The sequence below is a fragment of the Peromyscus maniculatus genome, chromosome 4 (assembly GCF_049852395.1).
Source record: "Peromyscus maniculatus bairdii isolate BWxNUB_F1_BW_parent chromosome 4, HU_Pman_BW_mat_3.1, whole genome shotgun sequence".
NCBI lineage: Eukaryota > Metazoa > Chordata > Mammalia > Rodentia > Cricetidae > Peromyscus > Peromyscus maniculatus.
This window is the reverse complement of record NC_134855.1, coordinates 98,165,756-98,183,455: the sequence shown is the minus strand read 5'-3', so window position 1 is coordinate 98,183,455 and position 17,700 is coordinate 98,165,756. Positions and strand designations below refer to the sequence as shown.

General features: G+C 50.5%; 1 protein-coding gene across 2 annotated transcripts in view; it reads right to left on the bottom strand.

Moving 5' to 3' along the window:
- Positions 1 to 17,700, bottom strand: part of Capn3 (calpain 3) — a 48,413-nt gene that overhangs the window by 1,659 nt on the left and 29,054 nt on the right. The window contains exons 7-22 of one of the 2 annotated variants that reach the window (XM_042276002.2): positions 17,442 to 17,525; positions 16,271 to 16,356; positions 13,831 to 13,908; positions 12,188 to 12,348; positions 9,043 to 9,212; positions 8,740 to 8,751; positions 7,938 to 8,146; positions 6,954 to 6,990; positions 4,701 to 4,718; positions 2,406 to 2,519; positions 1,638 to 1,715; positions 1,243 to 1,300; positions 1,094 to 1,158; positions 602 to 670; positions 435 to 513; positions 119 to 235 (exon numbers count right to left, since the gene is read on the bottom strand). In XM_042276002.2, coding sequence (XP_042131936.1) covers positions 119 to 235; positions 435 to 513; positions 602 to 670; positions 1,094 to 1,158; positions 1,243 to 1,300; positions 1,638 to 1,715; positions 2,406 to 2,519; positions 4,701 to 4,718; positions 6,954 to 6,990; positions 7,938 to 8,146; positions 8,740 to 8,751; positions 9,043 to 9,212; positions 12,188 to 12,348; positions 13,831 to 13,908; positions 16,271 to 16,356; positions 17,442 to 17,525 — 1,435 coding nt within the window. The remainder of the gene's footprint in view (positions 1 to 118; positions 236 to 434; positions 514 to 601; positions 671 to 1,093; positions 1,159 to 1,242; positions 1,301 to 1,637; positions 1,716 to 2,405; positions 2,520 to 4,700; positions 4,719 to 6,953; positions 6,991 to 7,937; positions 8,147 to 8,739; positions 8,752 to 9,042; positions 9,213 to 12,187; positions 12,349 to 13,830; positions 13,909 to 16,270; positions 16,357 to 17,441; positions 17,526 to 17,700) is intronic. The other variant, XM_042276003.2, reaches the window with a different exon arrangement.

Here is a 17,700-nt window from a genome sequence, read left to right as displayed (position 1 = left end):
ATGATAATGGACTAAACCTTTGAACTGTAAGCCAGTCCCAGTGAAATGTTTCCTTGTAAGAGTTGCCATGGTCATGGTGTCTCTTCAGAGCAATAGGAACCTTAACTGAAACACTTACTGAACATCCCTTCCAGCCTGACGAAGCAGCAAATGAAACTGTCGAAGTCGATGTTCATGTGTTTGTCTGCATAGCGCATGGTGATGATGTCATAGAGTTGGCTGTTGAGGTGGAAGCCTTGGAAGTACAGGAAGAGGAAAGGGGAGTGAAGTTCTCAGGCTCTGCAGTCTCCCTTCTCCACGTCCTGGCCACACTGGCTTGGGAAAGAAGCTCTCCCCCCCCCTTCTCTAACAGGGCCCTAGTCGTCGAGTCTCCCATCCCCTCCTGCGCTCCCTAGCTCTCGGGTCTGCATCGTCTACCCTCTTCCCCACGGCACCTGCATCATTGACTGCATTTCGCATCTCATAGCTATTGATGGTGCCGGAATGGTCTGTGTCATAGTGTTTGAAGATTTTCTGAAAATAGAAAATTCGAAGATAGCAGTTACACACGTAATCCCAAGTTAACCATGTCCATCACTCCCACATTAGACTCTCATCCTACCTGCCAGGCCTTGATCTTTTTCCAGAGGTGATGGAACTCTTGCAGATTCAGCCTCCCAGAGCCATCTGTCTGGAGGATGGATGTCAGGGCCACAGGCACATAGTAAGATCCCCCTGAACTGGGAGGAGTATCTAGGATACTATGCAGGGAAGGCGGAGCAACCAGTATCCTATACCGGGACTCCTGATCCCAGATTCTATCCTTCCCCTTCATTCTTAATCAGAGTTCCTACCATCTCTGTAGCATCTCTGTAGCCCACAGAGCCTGTCCCCCAAAAATAATCCTTGTTTGGGCAGCATCCCAAGCAAGATTTCAGGCCTGCAGTAAGACAGGAGATGACGACCAGCCAAAACCCAGTATCCTTCCCTAACCACCCCTGTCAGCCCGACTGTCTCAGTCAAGATCCCCTTAAGTCTTTCACTAGGCATGGCCACCCCTAATTGTTGCCCTGGCTCTCTGTAAGAGGACTGGGGATGGTGGCCGAAAGGATACATCCATGAGAGCGATCATGCTTCGGCAAGACTCCAGCGTGAACCCTTGTGTCTTCAGGTCCTTGTCTGGGGGGATGGAGAAGGGTGAGGAGTTGCTTTCAGACAGCTGCGGCCCCTGCCCATCCCCCGCATCTGGCATGAGTGGCTCACGTTTGTTCACCACCGTGTTAAGGACGTTCTTGAGTTCATCCGCACAGATCTCCATGTCCTGAGGGAGAGGAAGATTGTGAAGGGCAGAGCAACCAGTGGACAAGTCGCAGCTGTCCACCCTTGTTATAAGCTCCCCTGTCTTCTGCCATGGGAAGCTGGGGCTTTTCTGGGCAAGACAGGCCAGTTTCCACACTCTCAGCTGTACAGACTGCAAGAAGCAGCTCATTACCAGAAGGCTCTGGGCCACCCCGTGTTGGTGTTAGTTCCGAACCCCCCAAAGGCACGGGTTTCTTTGATGTGATACACATCTTCTGGTTCTCCCAAACCAAAATGGCTTTCTGCTAAACGGTGAGTCTCTTGCGTTGGGAGCCCTGGGCTAGGAGGGAAACACGTACATCGCCTGCAATCTGCCTGAAGATGTTCCGGAACTGTTGCTGCTCCTCAGTCTCCTGGTCCGTGTGGCCAGGCCCTGCCTGTGAGGACACAACGGAGACATGGGAACCCAGGCCTGACTCCCACACAGCCCCACAAAGCGACAGTAGCTGGCACGGGCTCATTTTCTCAGACTGCCCGCTGAGCCTGAGCTCAGCGGCTCCCCACTCGCTGCCTCTCTAGCCCTGGCACCTCAGGCCGGAGGACACATTCGCCATGCCAACATGCAGACAGCATCCTCGATCCTCTTCCCACTCTCCTCCAGATAGAACTTTCTCTTCTGTTTTGAGCCTGACTATTCCAGCCAGGTCCTCTAGCCACCTCTGTCTTTGTGGCCAAGTCCTTAAAGGACCCTCTCCCCAGCCCGCTATGTGGATACTCCCGGGTAGAGCACACGGCCCCCGAGTTCTGCAGGACTGCATGGCTGCTGTCAGACCCCCCCTTTCGCCTGCCGTCCTTGTCAACAACTCTGAGCCGAGAACAGGTCAGCCTGGCTCTCTCCAGCAGGCTCTCCTGTCACTCCCATCCCAGGACTAGTTTGGCGCGGCAGCCGACCTAAGGCATGTATCCAAGAAGTACCCCAAAGTTCAAAGGAGTCAGCGGGGTGATTCCAAGCCCCTCGATGTTGAAGAGACCCTCCCTGGGAGCCGCCACAGCCCCAGTGGACCCCTAGCGCATAGCGGAGCCCCGCTGCGAGCTAACCGGCCCACCCATGGCGCATGCTCAGAAACCTGTGGGGCTCTCCCTGGCTTATCGGGCCCTGCTTTGTCTTTGCCCTCCTCTGCCTCCTGGTCCACACCCAGCTCCTTGTTGCTGTTTGCTCTGTCTGAAACGAAGATGATGGGCTGGGGAGGGGAGGGGGAGGGGGAGGGCAGGAAGGAAGCAAGGATTACAGGCTGGTAGGCACAAGAGGCAGCTTCCTCCCGCCCCGGAGCAGCTTTGTCCAATGAGGAGGAAATGGTCACACTCAGGAGCTCCTGAGTCTCAGTTCAAGTTCCATCTCTGCACTGACAAGCTGTGTGACTGGGGGAGAGATGCCAAGCCTCTCTGGTCCTCTGTGTGTGTGTGTGTGTGTGTGTGTGTGTGTGTGTGTGTGTGTGTGTGTGTGTGTGTGTGTGTGTGTGTGTGTTTTGCTGAGTCTCACTGTGTAGCCCAGGCTAATCTTGAGTACACCATGCTTGGCTCGAATCTCAGTTCTTTCTCACTTTTGTTCGTATTTTTAAAAATTATTAATGTGCTGTATAAAGTTAATGGGTACATTATTATTATTATTATTATTATTATTATTATTATTATGTTTTGGTTTTTCGAGACAGGGTTTCTCTGTGTAGCTTTGCGCCTTTCCTGGAGCTCACTTGGTAGCCCAGGCTGGCCTCGAACTCACAGAGATCCGCCTGCCTCTGCCTCCCGAGTGCTAGGATTAAAGGCGTGTGCCACCGCCGCTGCCGCCGCCGCCACCACCACTCCCACACACACACACCCCACACACCCCGGCTATGGGTACATTATTTTACCACACACATTTCTTCTCATGATAGTACAAAGTAGTACATATAAAAATTCTAAGGGCTACATGCATTTGATACCAGCACTCAGGAGGAAGAGCCAGGCAGATCTCTGTGAGTTGGAGGCCAGCCTGGTCTACAGCCTGGTCTACAAGAGCCAGGACAACAGGCACCAAAACTAGACAGAGAAACCCTGTCTCGGAAAAAAAACAGAAAAAAAAATTCTAAGAATGCTGAAAGCATATGATATACATCAGTGATTTTCAAATATTTTTGAGTCTCAGCCACAAAAGTAGCCTGACTAGGGAGGCCCCACTGTCCTCCCATGCTGTTTAGGTCACCCAAGGGGACACATGGGAAAACCGCTCTGCCAGCCTTGGCTCCAGAAGGCTCCTTAGACCCCAGCATGCTCTTCTAAACATCAGCTCTTGCCCAAGCAAATAAAGCGTGTGGGGGATCTCTGAACAAACAGAAGTGATAGAGAGCACCGGTGGACAGGGTACAGCCATGGCAGCTTTGCCCGCCATCCATATAGAGACTCACATGCAGGTCTCGACAACACAGGCCTTGGAGTGTAAGGGGCACTAGGGAGGTAAGGACAAGAGACTGTCTCATATGTGGTCCTGGTTCCAGCGTCCCTACTTGCTAGATGGGTGCCCTTGGGCACATCACTTCACTTCTCTGAATGTGAACCCTTACCTTTTTTTTTTTTGTTTTTGGTTTTTCAAGACAGGGTTTCTCTGTATAGCTTTGTACCTTTCCTGGAGCTCACTTGGTAGCCCAGGCTGGCCTCGAACTCACAGAGATCCACCTGGCTCTGCCTCCTGAGTGCTGGGATTAAAGGCGTGTGCCGCCACCACCGCCCGGCCGAACCCTTACTTTTGAAAAGCATAAACAGTACTTACCTTGTAGATGCTATTATATGGGGGAGGGGAGAGGCGGGGAGGGGTTGCTACAAGCACAGCACGGAGTACATGCTCCCTCTGGTCTGGACCAGCACCCACGCTAGAACCTCTGCGATAGATTCCCAGGACCACCGTGGGCACCCGCACCAAACCTTGTCTGATGCCCGTGGTGTCTGAGAGCACAGACGGCGGGAGGCCACCTGGCCCCGGTGCCGCCTACACAGATGATGGCGGGAGGCCACCTGGCCCCGGTGCCGCCTACACAGATGATGGTGGGAGGCCACCTGGCCCCGGTGCCGCCTACACAGATGGTGTGAGGCCACCTGGCCCCGGTGCCGCCTATGTGGCCTCAGGAAGACTCATTTGTCTAGACATTTTCTTCCTCTAAAAGCAGGGCTGAGAACGGAATCACTGTCCTGGGATTACTGTGAGATCACGGTGACACATGACAAGCCCCCAAAGAGCACCCGAGCCCGGCAGAGGCTCCAAGGAGAGAAGGAAGAAGCACATCTTATACATGCCACATAGGTACACACACATGCGTACATACACATGCATGCATGTACACACAACCATGCATGCATGCTGCCCTGCCCACTCACCCTGTTATACCCACCTTGTTTTTTTTCTTTTTCTGCATAGAAACGGAAGACAGTAAATGGGGAACAGGTGAAAATCAAGTTTCTAGGACAGCCAGTGCTCGAGGCTCTGGGGTCCAGATACTGTGAGCAATTGGAGCTTAAAAGGGTTATGAAGGCCAGCGAGATGGCTCAGTGGGTAAAGGCACTTGCCACCAAGCCTGACGACCAAGTGTGACCCATACAGTAAAAGAAGAGAACTGACTGCCACAGCGTACGCAGATGATAAACACTTTTTTTTCTGTTTTTTTTTTTTTTTTTTTTTTTGGTTTTTCAAGACAGCGTTTCTCCCTGTAGTTTTAGTGCCTGAGTATAAAACACAATTTTTAAAGAGCATTCTCCCAAGCCAGGCGGTAGTGGTGCACACCTTTAATCCCAGCACTCGGAAGGCAGAGCCAGGTGGATCTCTGTGAGTTCAAGGCCAGCCTGGGCTACAGAGTGAGTTCCAGGAAAGGCACAAAGCTACACAGAGAAGCCCTGTCTCGAAAAAACCAAAAAAAAAAAAAAAAAAAAAAAAAAAAAAAAAGAGCATTCTCCCTCCACATCAAGAGACTGACAGGTGGTGGCGCACACCTTTAACCCCAGCATTCAGGAGACAGAGGCAGGTGATCTCTGAATTTGAAGCCATCCTGTTCTACACACACAGAAAGTTCCAGGTCAACCAGAACTACACACAGAGAAACCCTGTCTTGAAACACCCCAAAATAAAGAGAGACACAGTTGCTATGCTTTGTTTTGCCTATCCACTGCTGGGATGGAAAAGGACCTTCCCAGTCTTTAAAAATAAAATTGGTTACCAAAATGTGGCTCACTCGAACCTGTGTGAAAATGAGTTTGCTTTAAGAGATCTTGTTTTACTATTTAGACAGACATTTAACAGGGAGATTTAACGTGAGTTGCCGGGTTTGGGGGCCTCCTTTGTAAAACCAGAAGATTTGGCAATTACACTGGGCTGCCATTTCCTGTGGCAACAGTCAGCTGAGCCCTGTTGTCCCTCTAAGTCAAGTGTCATTTGAAAGCCGTTGGCAAACACAGCTCTGCGGGACACTAGAATCCCTACAGTGACCTGCTGCACTCAGGGGACATGCCAGCTCCTGTAAGTCATCATCCTCCCCTTTGTGCTAGAGTTGAGTCTAGGGCCTTGGGGATGAAGTCTGGAGTGTGCAACTCAAGTGTCCTGATACAACTCTACACTGATCCAGCATCCAAGGGAATGAAGAGCTTCACTCTTCTTGCTTAGAAGAGCAAGGTACACCTAACACTAAAAGGAGATGTGCAGCGGCCAGGAAGGTGTCTGGTTCCCACGCTGCACGGAGTCAGCATTATGATCACGGAAGTCACTCCATGAAAAACAGCCAGTAGGGCATTTGTCCTGACTCAAGTCACACCCACTGAGAACAGCCCAAAGCTCCACAGCAGACCTGAGAACCCTCAGTCTACCCCTACACACACACACACACACACACACACACACACACACACACACACACACACACACACACACATTCTGTGCTTCTGTAGGCCAGAAGATAAGAGACTCTGAACTTGAGTTCTTAGCCTCCTTGCCTGCCACTTCCTGCCCCTGGGAATGCAAGGAAGCCATCTAACCCTACTGGGCCACCACCTTCTCCTGTGAAAAGCTGAGATGAAAACCTCATCCACTTCTCAGAATGTTCAAAAAAATGATGCAAATCACACATGTGAAGAGTGCTTGGAAATACCGTGTGGTGCACATGCTGCCCTGGCGTTCCACACGTGGGAGCTTATTGATTTAAAGCCCACAAGCGTGGCCAGGGCGGCATTATTATCCCCTTCTGCAGAGCAGAAAACTGAGTCAGAGGGGTTCTGTAACTTGTCCAGGTCACCAAGGTGGGAGGTGAAGGATCCAGGTTCCGACCCCGGGGTCCTAAGCCCAGTACACTTCCTTTGCTCTGTGTGAGAAATCGGGCGTGACCCAACCTGATAACCCAATGTTAGCCACCGTTGCCATGGCTTCCCAAGTCCAGCTGCCTTCCTCTAACTGATAAAATACTTCCTCCTCGTCACACTCCCCAGCTTCTGACTGGCCGAATGCTTCTTCAATGGAAGAATCATTTTCCTTCCGCCCTGCACGTTAGCCTGCCCTTGCTAATACCCACTCTCCCCACCACCACGTGCCCGGTGGGAATGTGATGCTCCCTCCCTCCCCTGCCGCCCCAGATTGTCTCACATCTAAGAGCCTCGCCACTTACCACTGGCCGATCCACAGAGATCGTGTTTTCAGCTTCCCTGTGAAAAACACAAACGTTGAGTGTCTCGGTATCCCCGGACCAAGCAGGAAGCCCTCCAAGAATTTGTTCAGGCCACATGGCTTCTTGGTGGTCAAGGTGAGAGTAAATCTGAAAGAACCCTGAGACTACACACTCACCCGGGAGCCACCCCACTGTAAGCAATGTCCCCAGCAAAGCACAGGAGCACAGCCACTTGTTGTCAGAGTTCCCACAGATCACCGCCCAGTTACCTCCTCCCTGCATCCCTTCCAGAGTGTCTGCGACTACCAGTGCATCTGTGGCCAAAGGCGCGTGTGCAGCCTTGCTGGTTTCCCTGGCTTTTCCACCACCATCAATGTCCATTATACCTACTCGGCTTTATTTTTGCTGCTGCTCATTTCTATAATTCTAAAATGTCACAGTGTTTCCTTGTCCATTGTCCCTGGAGTGTGAAGCTCCCTGAAGGCAGCAAATTTCTTCTGTATAATTCACTTCCCTAAACCCAGCCCCTAGAATAGTACTTGGGCACAGTGGGTGCTCAAGAAGAAATACCTGCAGGATGAATGGAGTGAATACATTTTTGTGGGCTACTCTGGTGCCACGGGGCTATAATTGCAACTCCTTAGGAGGCTGGGATCAGAGGATCAAAGGTTCGAGGCCAATCTGAGTGAGTTCAAGGCCAGCCTGGGGCACTCAGTTAAACCCTGTCTCAAAAGAGGAAGATGAAAGCCATGACGGAGCGCTTGCCTGGCATGCACGAGGCCCTGGGTTTCATGGCCAGTGCTGCAGAAAGCAATCAAACACGTGAAGGAAACAGAGCAACGACTCAGGAGTGGAGGGTGGCAAAGGTCAGTGGGTATGTCCCAGGAGCCCCGAAGGAAGTCGGTCCAGCTGCCTCTGGGCTTTAGGATGGGCCAGATGAGCGACCTCTTAGGGGCAGGTAGGGAGAGTCAGGCTGGTACTCACTCAGAGAGATTCCTCTTTTCAGAGAAGACCCGGAGGATGAATTCCCCCTCCTGATGGGGCTCATAGGTGGAAGGCACAATGACGTACTCGCTGGGGGGCAGGCGGAAGCGCTGGGACACTTCCCGCATGTTGATGTAGGTTTTGCTTCTGGCCTTGGAGGCGTTGTACAAGAAAAAGTCCTTCTGCAGGTGCTGCTTATTCCCGTGCATCTGAGGACGAGAAGCCAAGACACCCGAGCCCCTTGGAGGGTTGCCTGGACCCCCTCACAGTCCCCTGCAAGGGCTCCTTCCTAACTCGTTCATTTCACAGTCTTCACCTACCTACTTCCAATTCCCAAGGCCTCCGATTGCTCAGTGTCATGGGCATTCCGGATCTCACTTCCCCTTCCTTTGTGATTTAGAAATGAAGGTCAGGTCTATACTTTCCCTAGACAGGACCACTCACCAGAACTGATGATCCTCAACTCCAAATCCCTCTGGTTGACAAGTACCCCAAAGATGGGGAAGGACCTTGACTGGGTTCTGAAGGAGGTGGGTTCCCTATCCTAGAAAGCAGCAACCTTTGGATCATGGCTCTGTGAGTGTATACTTGCACAAGTGTGAGAGAATGAGCGTGTGAAGGTTTGTGTGTTTGATAGGCAGGGTATCCTGGTGGAAGGGAGAAAATGCACATTATGGGGTACGGTACCCTCCTATCAGCCTTGCTCATCAACCCTACCAGGAAGCTTCTCTGGGAGCCACAGACAGACTTAGGACCCCCAACGAATGCTGCACACCACTGCCGGCCACTGCCACTGCTATACCTCTTTGGGAACCTGGAAACAAAATAGAAAAACAACAGCCCTGATGTGAATGAGGGTACAGAGATGGCAGATGGGAATGCCAGCAAGTATAGAGTGACTATAGACTCTACCTCCTGCTACCATCCTGCCAGGCCCAGTCAGACCCAATGCCCCCAATGCTGCTAACAAACATGTGTAGGCCTGAGAACAGGAGCCCTGGTGGTCCCTGAGGACAAGAAAAGCCAGAGGGCCCTGCTGGAAACTCTCAATTCTCCCCACTGGAAAGGTGTGTTTCCTGTGCTGGAGCGGGCGGAGTCTTCATACCTCGTAGATTGCGAAGCCAATGGTGAAGAGGTTGGCTCCCAGCTTCCGGTCCTTGCGACGATTCTTCTGCATCAGAGCCACCAGGAAGCTGCAGATCACCTCCGAGTCATCGGGGTCATCATCCTCCTCCAGGAGCTTTAGACGGTACTGCGGGTTGGTCCAGAAAGTGTCTATGCCCCCCACAAAAGGAAATGCATGTTCAGATATGGAGAAAGGGCAGGAAGGAAAATGAGCCAGGGAACCTGTCTCCTAGGTCCCCTTTGTGAGGGGTAGTTTAAAGATTTTTATTGGTATGTGTACCATGTGCGTGCTTGGTGCCTATGGAGTTCAGACAAGGACCGCCATGTGGGTGCTGGGAACCGAACCCTGGTCTTCTGCAAGAGCAATAAGTGCTCTTTACCACCGAGCCACCTCTCCAGTCCCCATTAAATGCATTTTGACTTAGAATTAAGACAGAATTCCCAGACATTTCTGAACTGGCCCTAAAGTTACTGCTGCCATTTTATACTACTTGTTTCTATAAATGGAATTCTCAAGATTGACAATTAAAAAAAATGTTGAAGATGCTCTGTGTCCTACCATATCTAACATTCAGCAAGATTTAAATATTTATGTATAAGTAAATAAATACAACTATCTCACTAACATACAAATTTGGTTTTGTTTTTAATAAGTGGTAAACTTACATGCGCAGTAGCCAATTGTTTTAAAATTAAGTAAGTTTATTTTCTTTTAATTTTTTTGAGACAGTTCTTCTGACTCTGCCTCCTGAGTGCTGGGATGGCAGGCATGTGTCACCACACCTGCTTTATTGGGGGGGGGGGTTGAACTCAGGACTTCATACATGCTAGGCAAGCACACTGTCAACTATGTTACATCCCCGGTCTCCCAAACAAACTTCTGAATGACTTCAGTTTGACTTACATACCTATTTTATCACCTATATACCCAGGGTTGTGTAAAAATTCCTCATTGAGCCGGGCAGTGGTGGCACATGCCTTTAATCCCAGCACTCGGGAGACAGAGGCAGGCAGATCTCTGAATTCAAGGCCAGCCTGGTCTACAGAGTGAGTTCCAGGACAGCCAGAGCTACACAGACAAACCCTGTCTGGAAAGACAAAAAACAAACAAAATTCCTCATTGAAAAGGAGTTACCTGTAGAAATGTTTAAGAGGCCTGCTCCCTGCTCTAGACAACTCTAAGGTGCCCTGTGCCTGGATGCTTGACAAATATTTATGGAAAGCGTGATTCAAGGATTTGTCTAATTATTGGTGAGTGGGAACCTCTCCCCTTTGGGCTGGCTAGTTTCATGTCAACTTGACACAACCTAGAGTCATCAGAGGGGAGGGAGCCTCAACTGAGAAAATGCCTCCATAAGATCAGGCTGTAAGCAGGCAAGCCTGTAGGGCTAGGCTCTATTAGAAAGCAGGCTGAGCAAGCCGTGGGAAGCAGGCCAACTAGGCAGCGCCCCTCCATGGCCTCTGCATCAGCTCGTGCTCCTGGGTTCCTGCCCTGCTTGAGTTGCAGGCCTGACTTCCTTTGGTGATGAACAACGATGTGAAAGGCCAAATAAACCCTGTCCTCCCCAACTTGCTTTGGTCATGGTTCACCACAGCAACCCCAACCCTAAGGAAGCCAAGCCATCTACAGGAGGCATGGCCTGGCCTGCATGTGCAGTAATCCCATCCCTCCATCTTCCTGAACTTTCGTCGTCTTTGCCCACAGCTTTACTATTTCAACCAACTCCTTAAGCGTCATTGGTCTCTTGGGTCTGGCTTTATGCATCTCCTCTGGCTCCAACTATCCCATTTCCCTTGTCATCTGACTGCTCCACTGTGTGTCAGAGAGAGAGAGAGAGAGAGAGAGAGAGAGAGAGAGAGAGAGAGAGAGAGAGAGAGAGAGAGTTGTTTCTCCTCTCCCTCCCCCTCCTTCCCCTACCCCCTCTTTCTCTTCCTCCTCCTTCTATCAAGACAGGGTTTCACTATGTAGCCCTGGCTATCCTGGAACTCACTCTGTAGACCAGGCTGGCCTCAAACTCAAAATCTGCCTGCTGCTGCCTTCTGAGTGCTGGAATTAAAGGTGTGCGCCGCCATTGCTAGGCATGACTTCTACTTTCTAACTGACCCCTACATTCCAAGGACACCTCAGCTACATATCTTAGCTCAGTTTCTTGACTAACTTCCCCCCTTTCTACCCACCCATTTCCTCTCATTTATTTACTTTTTATTTTCATCATAAACCACTTATGAGTGTTGTGTGTATATGATGTATGTGTGTTTGTGTATGAAAGCAGGTGCGTGCATGCCATGGCATGGGCATGGAGGTCAAAGGGCAACCTTGAGCTTCAGCCCTCTCCTTCCACCTTGCTTGAGGGTCTAAGCTTCTGGGAGTTCTCTTGTTCCCATTTCCCGTATTACTGTAGATCATTGGGGTTATGGACACACTACTTACCATGCCTGATTTTAATGTGGGTTCTGGGGATCCAGACTCTCTTGATCAGGCAAGCTCTTTATATGCTGAATCATCTCTCTCTATCCTCTTCATTGAGTTTTTATCATATAGCCAAGTCTACTCTAAAATGCAGATGACTTCAATTCTCTATTACAAACCTTTGCCTTGATAGTCAGCGGGTACCTCAAACGTTTCACGACATAAACTGAAGTCCTTTATCTATATGTTCACAACCAACCACATCAAAAACAACACACCCACTTTTGTTCCGTGTAGCTTATATTACAATATTGACTCATCCACTTGGGTCATTGTTCTGGGGCCCTTGGGATCATTCATTATTCCTTCCCTAAATCTGAATTCTCCCCTCCATCTCTGGAGCCACTGACTTGTCAGGCTCTCAGCATTTCTGCCATGGACTACTGTAGTATCCTCTAGTACACCTTCAGCAGGATTGGCATGGCGTTCCGACAGTTTCCTGCTTCAGCCTTTGCTACCAGCAAATGTACCAGGGAGTTGCTCCCAGCTCCCTATTGGAGATTCCTCAGCAGGGCTGTTTCCTTCCTTAAATGAGGAGGATCTAACGAGACAGTGCATGCCTTAAGCTTAGGACAGACTCGGTAAATGACAGTTAATAGTATTCTGCCTGGAATGAGTAGTGCCCAGGTCCCTCCCCATCCCAAGTGTCTCCTACCTGGGAAGTTGCGGCAGCCGCCAGCAGAACAGCCCCTCACCCAGCGGCCCTCATTTACAGACACGGTCCAGGTCTGTAGCTTGTCAGACTCCAGGGCATCAGCTGTGAGGTTACAGATCTCCAGCTTTGTGAAATGGTAGACGAAGTCATCATAGGACATCCTGGGAGGTGGAAAGAGGAGAGATTCACACAGGCTGGGGAAGGGAAGATTCAAGGGATAATACAGCCCAATAAAGTCCCCAGACATTGTCCCTTTGCTCATTTGCTTTTGAGAGAGGATTTCATAGTATAGGTTGACCTTGAACTTTTTTTTTTTTTTTTTTTTTTTTTGGTTTTTTCGAGACAGGGTTTCTCTGCGTAGCTTTGCGCCTTTCCTGGAGCTCACTTGGTAGCCCAGGCTGGCCTCGAACTCACAGAGATCCGCCTGGCTCTGCCTCCCAAGTGCTGGGATTAAAGGCGTGCGCCACCACCGCCCGGCTGACCTTGAACTTTTGATCTTCCTGCCTGTCTACCAGATGGACTTAGAGGTGTGTGCCCCGCACCGCCATTTCTGACATAGCGACCCCAAATTATCACCATGTCTTATAGTAATGACTCCTCATTTGTCTATGATGAGAGAGCTGGCTGGAAAATCATTCTCCAAAATGTTACTGTTAATGTGCCATTAAATGCAGAGATCCACGTGTGGATTAAATGCTAAGCCCCGGGTGGAGTGCCGGGAGTCCAGTTAGCGAGAAAGAGGAGGGTTTATATAAGCGAGAATTGTTGAAACCAAGGTTGCATAAAGCACAGGGACAAATAGCCAAACGAATGGAAACACATGAACTATGAACCAAAGGCTGAGGGGCCCCCAACTGGATCAGGCCCTCTGAATAGGTGAGACAGTTGATTGGCTTGATCTGTTTGGGAGGCATCTAGGCAGTGGTACCAGGTCCTGGGCTCAGTGCATGAGTTAGGTGTTTGAAACCTGGGACTTATACAGGGACGCTTGGCTCAATCTGGGAGGAGAGGACTGGACCTGCCTGGACTGAGTCTATCAGGTTGATCTCAGTCCTCAGGGGAGGCTCTGCCCTGGAGGAGGTGGGAATGTGGGGTGGGCTGGGGGGAAGGGAAGGGAGAGCAGGAAGGGGGAGAACAAGGGAATCCGTGGCTGTTATGTAGAACTGAAGAGTATTGTAAAATAAAATAATTAAAAAAAATGTTAATGTGCCATTGCCAGACACATTTTAGGCACAGGGGATAGAGCTGTCACTTGAGGAAAGATATTGTTAAGGCTAATGACATCACAAATAAATGCATCTGGGTCCCAAGGGAACACAGGACTTGTAAGGGACATTCCTGTCAGCTGAGACTCAGAAGGCTGTCACGAGCAGAATAAGGGTGGTACTGGGCATCAGGTAAGAAAAGCCTCTCCACTCAGAAGAGAGCTGTGTCAGAGCCAGCGCACAAGGGTGGCTGGAACAAGACCTAGCGTGTGCTGGCCTGGGTTTGAGCTCAGTCATCGCTAGGACCTGGCAATCTCTTTTCAGAACCTCATCTTTGCTGGGCCTTGAGCTTGAATGGGAAAACAGGGTCCAGATGGAACCTGGCGGCTTCTGATTGGGAACTGAGGTTTCACCTCCCTGCCTGGGTCATGAACTTACCAGAACTCTCCATCCTCAGTGACCTGGTGCTGTAGACGGGCCTTCTCATCTTTGTCCACAAAGCTCCAGTCCTTCCAACTGATAGGAAAATGGAGGGATTAAGGAAGGAGGAGGAAGAATGGGGGGCCTAATGTGGGCTGGGACAGAGGAACAGAGAAATACTAAGTTGGAGAAGCCCGCATCCAGATCACAGTCAGTCTGAGCCGTCAAAATGCAGCTCCGACCTGCTCCCCTCAGTGGAAAGGCCTATAATCATTTCCTGCCACCTTCAATACTAAGACCACACTCCTTGAAGGGGTTCACAAGCGCTTCACTGTCTCTGGCTGAATCTTCTAGCCTCCTCATTAAGAGCTCAATTCTGCAAATAGGCAAACTAGGATTCTCCTTTGATAACAGACAGTGGTGTCCTTCGATAGGTCACTTGATCTGTCTGTCAGCTTCGACTTCCTCAGTTACCAAAGGGAAATATTGCATCACCTACCCAGGAACTATGGTGAGTTCATGAAATAACTCATCAAAACTAAGAAAAGATCCAGCACATCAATGGCTCTTCTTTCCAGCCAGGAAATAGCATGGCACTGTTTCTAAGACTGGATGCTTTTATACTTTCTCTTCCAGAAAGAAGAAGTAAGCACATTCGTGCCTCAGGCTCCCTGAGTTAGAATTAAACTAAATGGGGTTCAGGGTGTGCTTGGAGTTGGGGTGCCATGGAGCCAAAGTGGAGATTTCTAGGAGACATGACCCCCTCATTCAGCAGCTCCTGCAAGAGAGGAGTCAATAGGAAGTGTGTTAAGGCACCAGGTTAGCCTGGAAAACACGGCAAGGTCATTGTGGGTGACTTGGACTAGCGGAAGAGACAATGACGGGAGACGGAGGGCCTCCCACAGCACAGAGTTCACGCAGCACTACCCCCAAGTAACCCTCCCCACCTAAAGCTCCCACAGCGCAGAGTTCACGCAGCACTACTCCCAAGTAACCCACCCCACCTAAAGCTCCCACAGCACAGAGTTCACGCAGCACTACACCCCACCTAAAGCTCCCACAGTGCAGAGTTCACGCAGCACTACACCCCACCTAAAGCTCCCACAGCGTAGAGTTCACACAGCACTACCCCCAAGTAACCCACCCCCCCTAAAGTATGAAGGGCTCTATCTTTGTGATCCCGCCTCTGAACCTTAAACCTCAGGAACAAGTCTGTGCTTCCGCATTCCTCTCTACATCCCTAGGAGCATGCTGTCAGCCCCAAGAAAGGAATTGCCACTTGGATGAGTGAAGGGGTAGGAATGACGTGAGGAGGAAGCAAGTTCACAATCAGCATCTTGTGGGTCGACTGAGAGATGACTTACTCATAGACTAGCCTAAGAGCTCAGCCCTCCGCCTCCTAGTTAGCAGGTGATCAATAAACACTTGCTAAGCGAATGAATATGTGGCTGACAGACTCTGGAGTGACGGTGTACTGCTACTGTACGTGTAGAAGTCTGTCAGAACAGAGCCCTACAGGGTCTGGGTGTGGGTCCGGCCACTGTTGATCAAGTCTTACTGTTCAAGTGCAAAGGACTGCCTGTCATTTAGAAGGGACAACCTGGCCTCAGTGACTGAGAGAACCCAGAAGGGCTGTAAAGTTTTGGAGCCTCTGATGACTCCTCAGTTGGTTGTCTTGTCTTTAGTCTATTCTTTTCAAAGGTAAGCAGTAAAATTCTTTCACAGGCCAGGCGGCGGTGGCGCACGCCTTTAATCCCAGCACTCCGAGAGGCAGAGGGAGGCGGATCTCTGTGAGTTTGAGGCCAGCCTGGTCTACAGAGTGAGTTCCAGGACAGGCACCAAAACTACATGGAGAAACCCTGTCTTGAAAAGAAAAAAAAAAAAATCTTTCACAGGACTTCTGGGACTTCATGTATGGACATCAAAGGAGAAGCTGTCCTTAGCCTCAGTTAAGCACTTTCCCTGGCGTCTCATACACTCCCCATAAGAGCCACCAGAAGTGCTGGCACTGCTTCCATTTTACAGAAGAGGCGAAGAGATACGAAGAAGGAAATTGCCTGTTTAGCCCAGAACCCTGTACTGAGACTCTTCTGGAATCATTCCGTTTGCTGGGCAGTAGTGGTCCACACACCTTTAATTCCAGCACTCGGGAGGCAGAGGAAGGTGGATCTCTTGAGTTCGAAGCTATCCTGGTCTACAGAGTGAGTTCCAGGACAGCCAGGACTATACAGAGAAACCCTGTCTTGAACCCCCACCCCAAAATCATTCCTTTCAAGTCTATAACCATCATTCCCTGTCCCCATTTCCACCTCCAGCCCTTTTGGGGAGCCCACACCTGTGCTTCTCTGCAGGCCATTGGTTTGGGGGTGATGTCACACCAGCACCAACAGTACTCTCTGGTTTGGTACCCAGCCTGCGTGGCCTCAGGCTCCGTGGCCCCGTGGTCTGCCTCACCTACCCATCACTCCAAGAGCCGTTCCACTCCACCTGGCCCCAGGGGTTCCGCAGCCGAACCAGCTTCACCTTCTCGCCTTTGAACAGGGCCTGGGGCAAAGAGACAACGCTCTGAAGCTCGGGAGCAAGTTTGGAAAGATGGGGTGTCTAACTTGCTCTGAGGGCTGGGGTGGAAGCTGAAAGAATCCAGTGTGAGAGCTGCCTGCCTGCCCCTGGCCTGGTGGACAATCCAGAAGCTTGCTGACAGGGTAAGGATCTGGCCATTGTATGTGTGGGCGGCAGGGATAGCATCTATGGTGAGGCTCTAGAAACATAATAAGTATTTCTGTGTGGGTTTTCCTTTATTTCCCTTTTATTATTGTTGTTCTTTATGTGGACGTATGAGTTATGTGCACCACATGCCTGCGGGTGCCTGAGCAGGCCAGAGGCTGTCAGATCCCCTGAACTAGAGTTAGAGATGGGCATGAGCTGGCTGATGGTACCGGAACCAAACCCAGGTCCTCTGGAAGAGCAAAAAGTGCTCTTTACTTATTATAAGTGCTGAGCCACCTTTCTAGCTCCTATTTTTAGTATGTGTGTGTGTGTGGGGTGCACATGTGTGCACATATGTGGAGTGTGCCTGTGTCTCAGCACACACGTGTGCATCAGAGGACAACTTTCTGGAGTCCGGTCCTCTCCTTCTATCGTGGGTTCCAGGTTTGAACTCAAGTCTTCAGGCTTGTTCAATAAGTGCTTTGACCAACTGAGTCACCTCACCAGCCTTCTGTGTGGGTTTTTAAAAAGCCTCCTGCTGGCTAAAGTCCAGATGCCTGGTCTAGACGGACCAATTAGAAAAAGATGCCCAGTCTCCAGTCACGTGCAGTGGGGGGTGCAGACACAGCCTCCCTCAGCCCACTCGTTTCTTCAGGGCATAAAAGGCCCAACTGCGTGTTACAGCCTCACAATGGTCCTGCCTGGGAAATGACCCAGGAAACTTCAGAAACCCTACATAACATAAGCCTCTGTGTGTTTACTTGGAGGACGCTAGTAGGAGAGATTTTTCCTCACCACCGGCAGGCCGGGACAACTGGCAAGCTCTTTGAGTGGTGAAGGAGGAGGTACAGAAATTTAAGTCCTGACTTTCAGAGATGAACTCAGCTGTGTCTCTACGCCCCGCCAGACTCCACACGACTCACCTCCTCCAGCCCAGTGACTGAATAGGCATGACCTTTCACCAGCCCACAGGCCATTCTTGTTTCATACTGCACAGGAACAATCGTCTGCAGAGCAATGACCAGACAGCCTGTCAGGAGTTGGGGCAAGAAGTTCTACCCCTGCTCGGAGGCAAGGGTTCATATTGGTTCATCTCTGAGTTATCTCAGACTGAGGATGGCTCACTTCCCTGCCAGGACGCCTTATGGCCAGGATCAGACCCTCACTGGTTTTCTGAGAGCA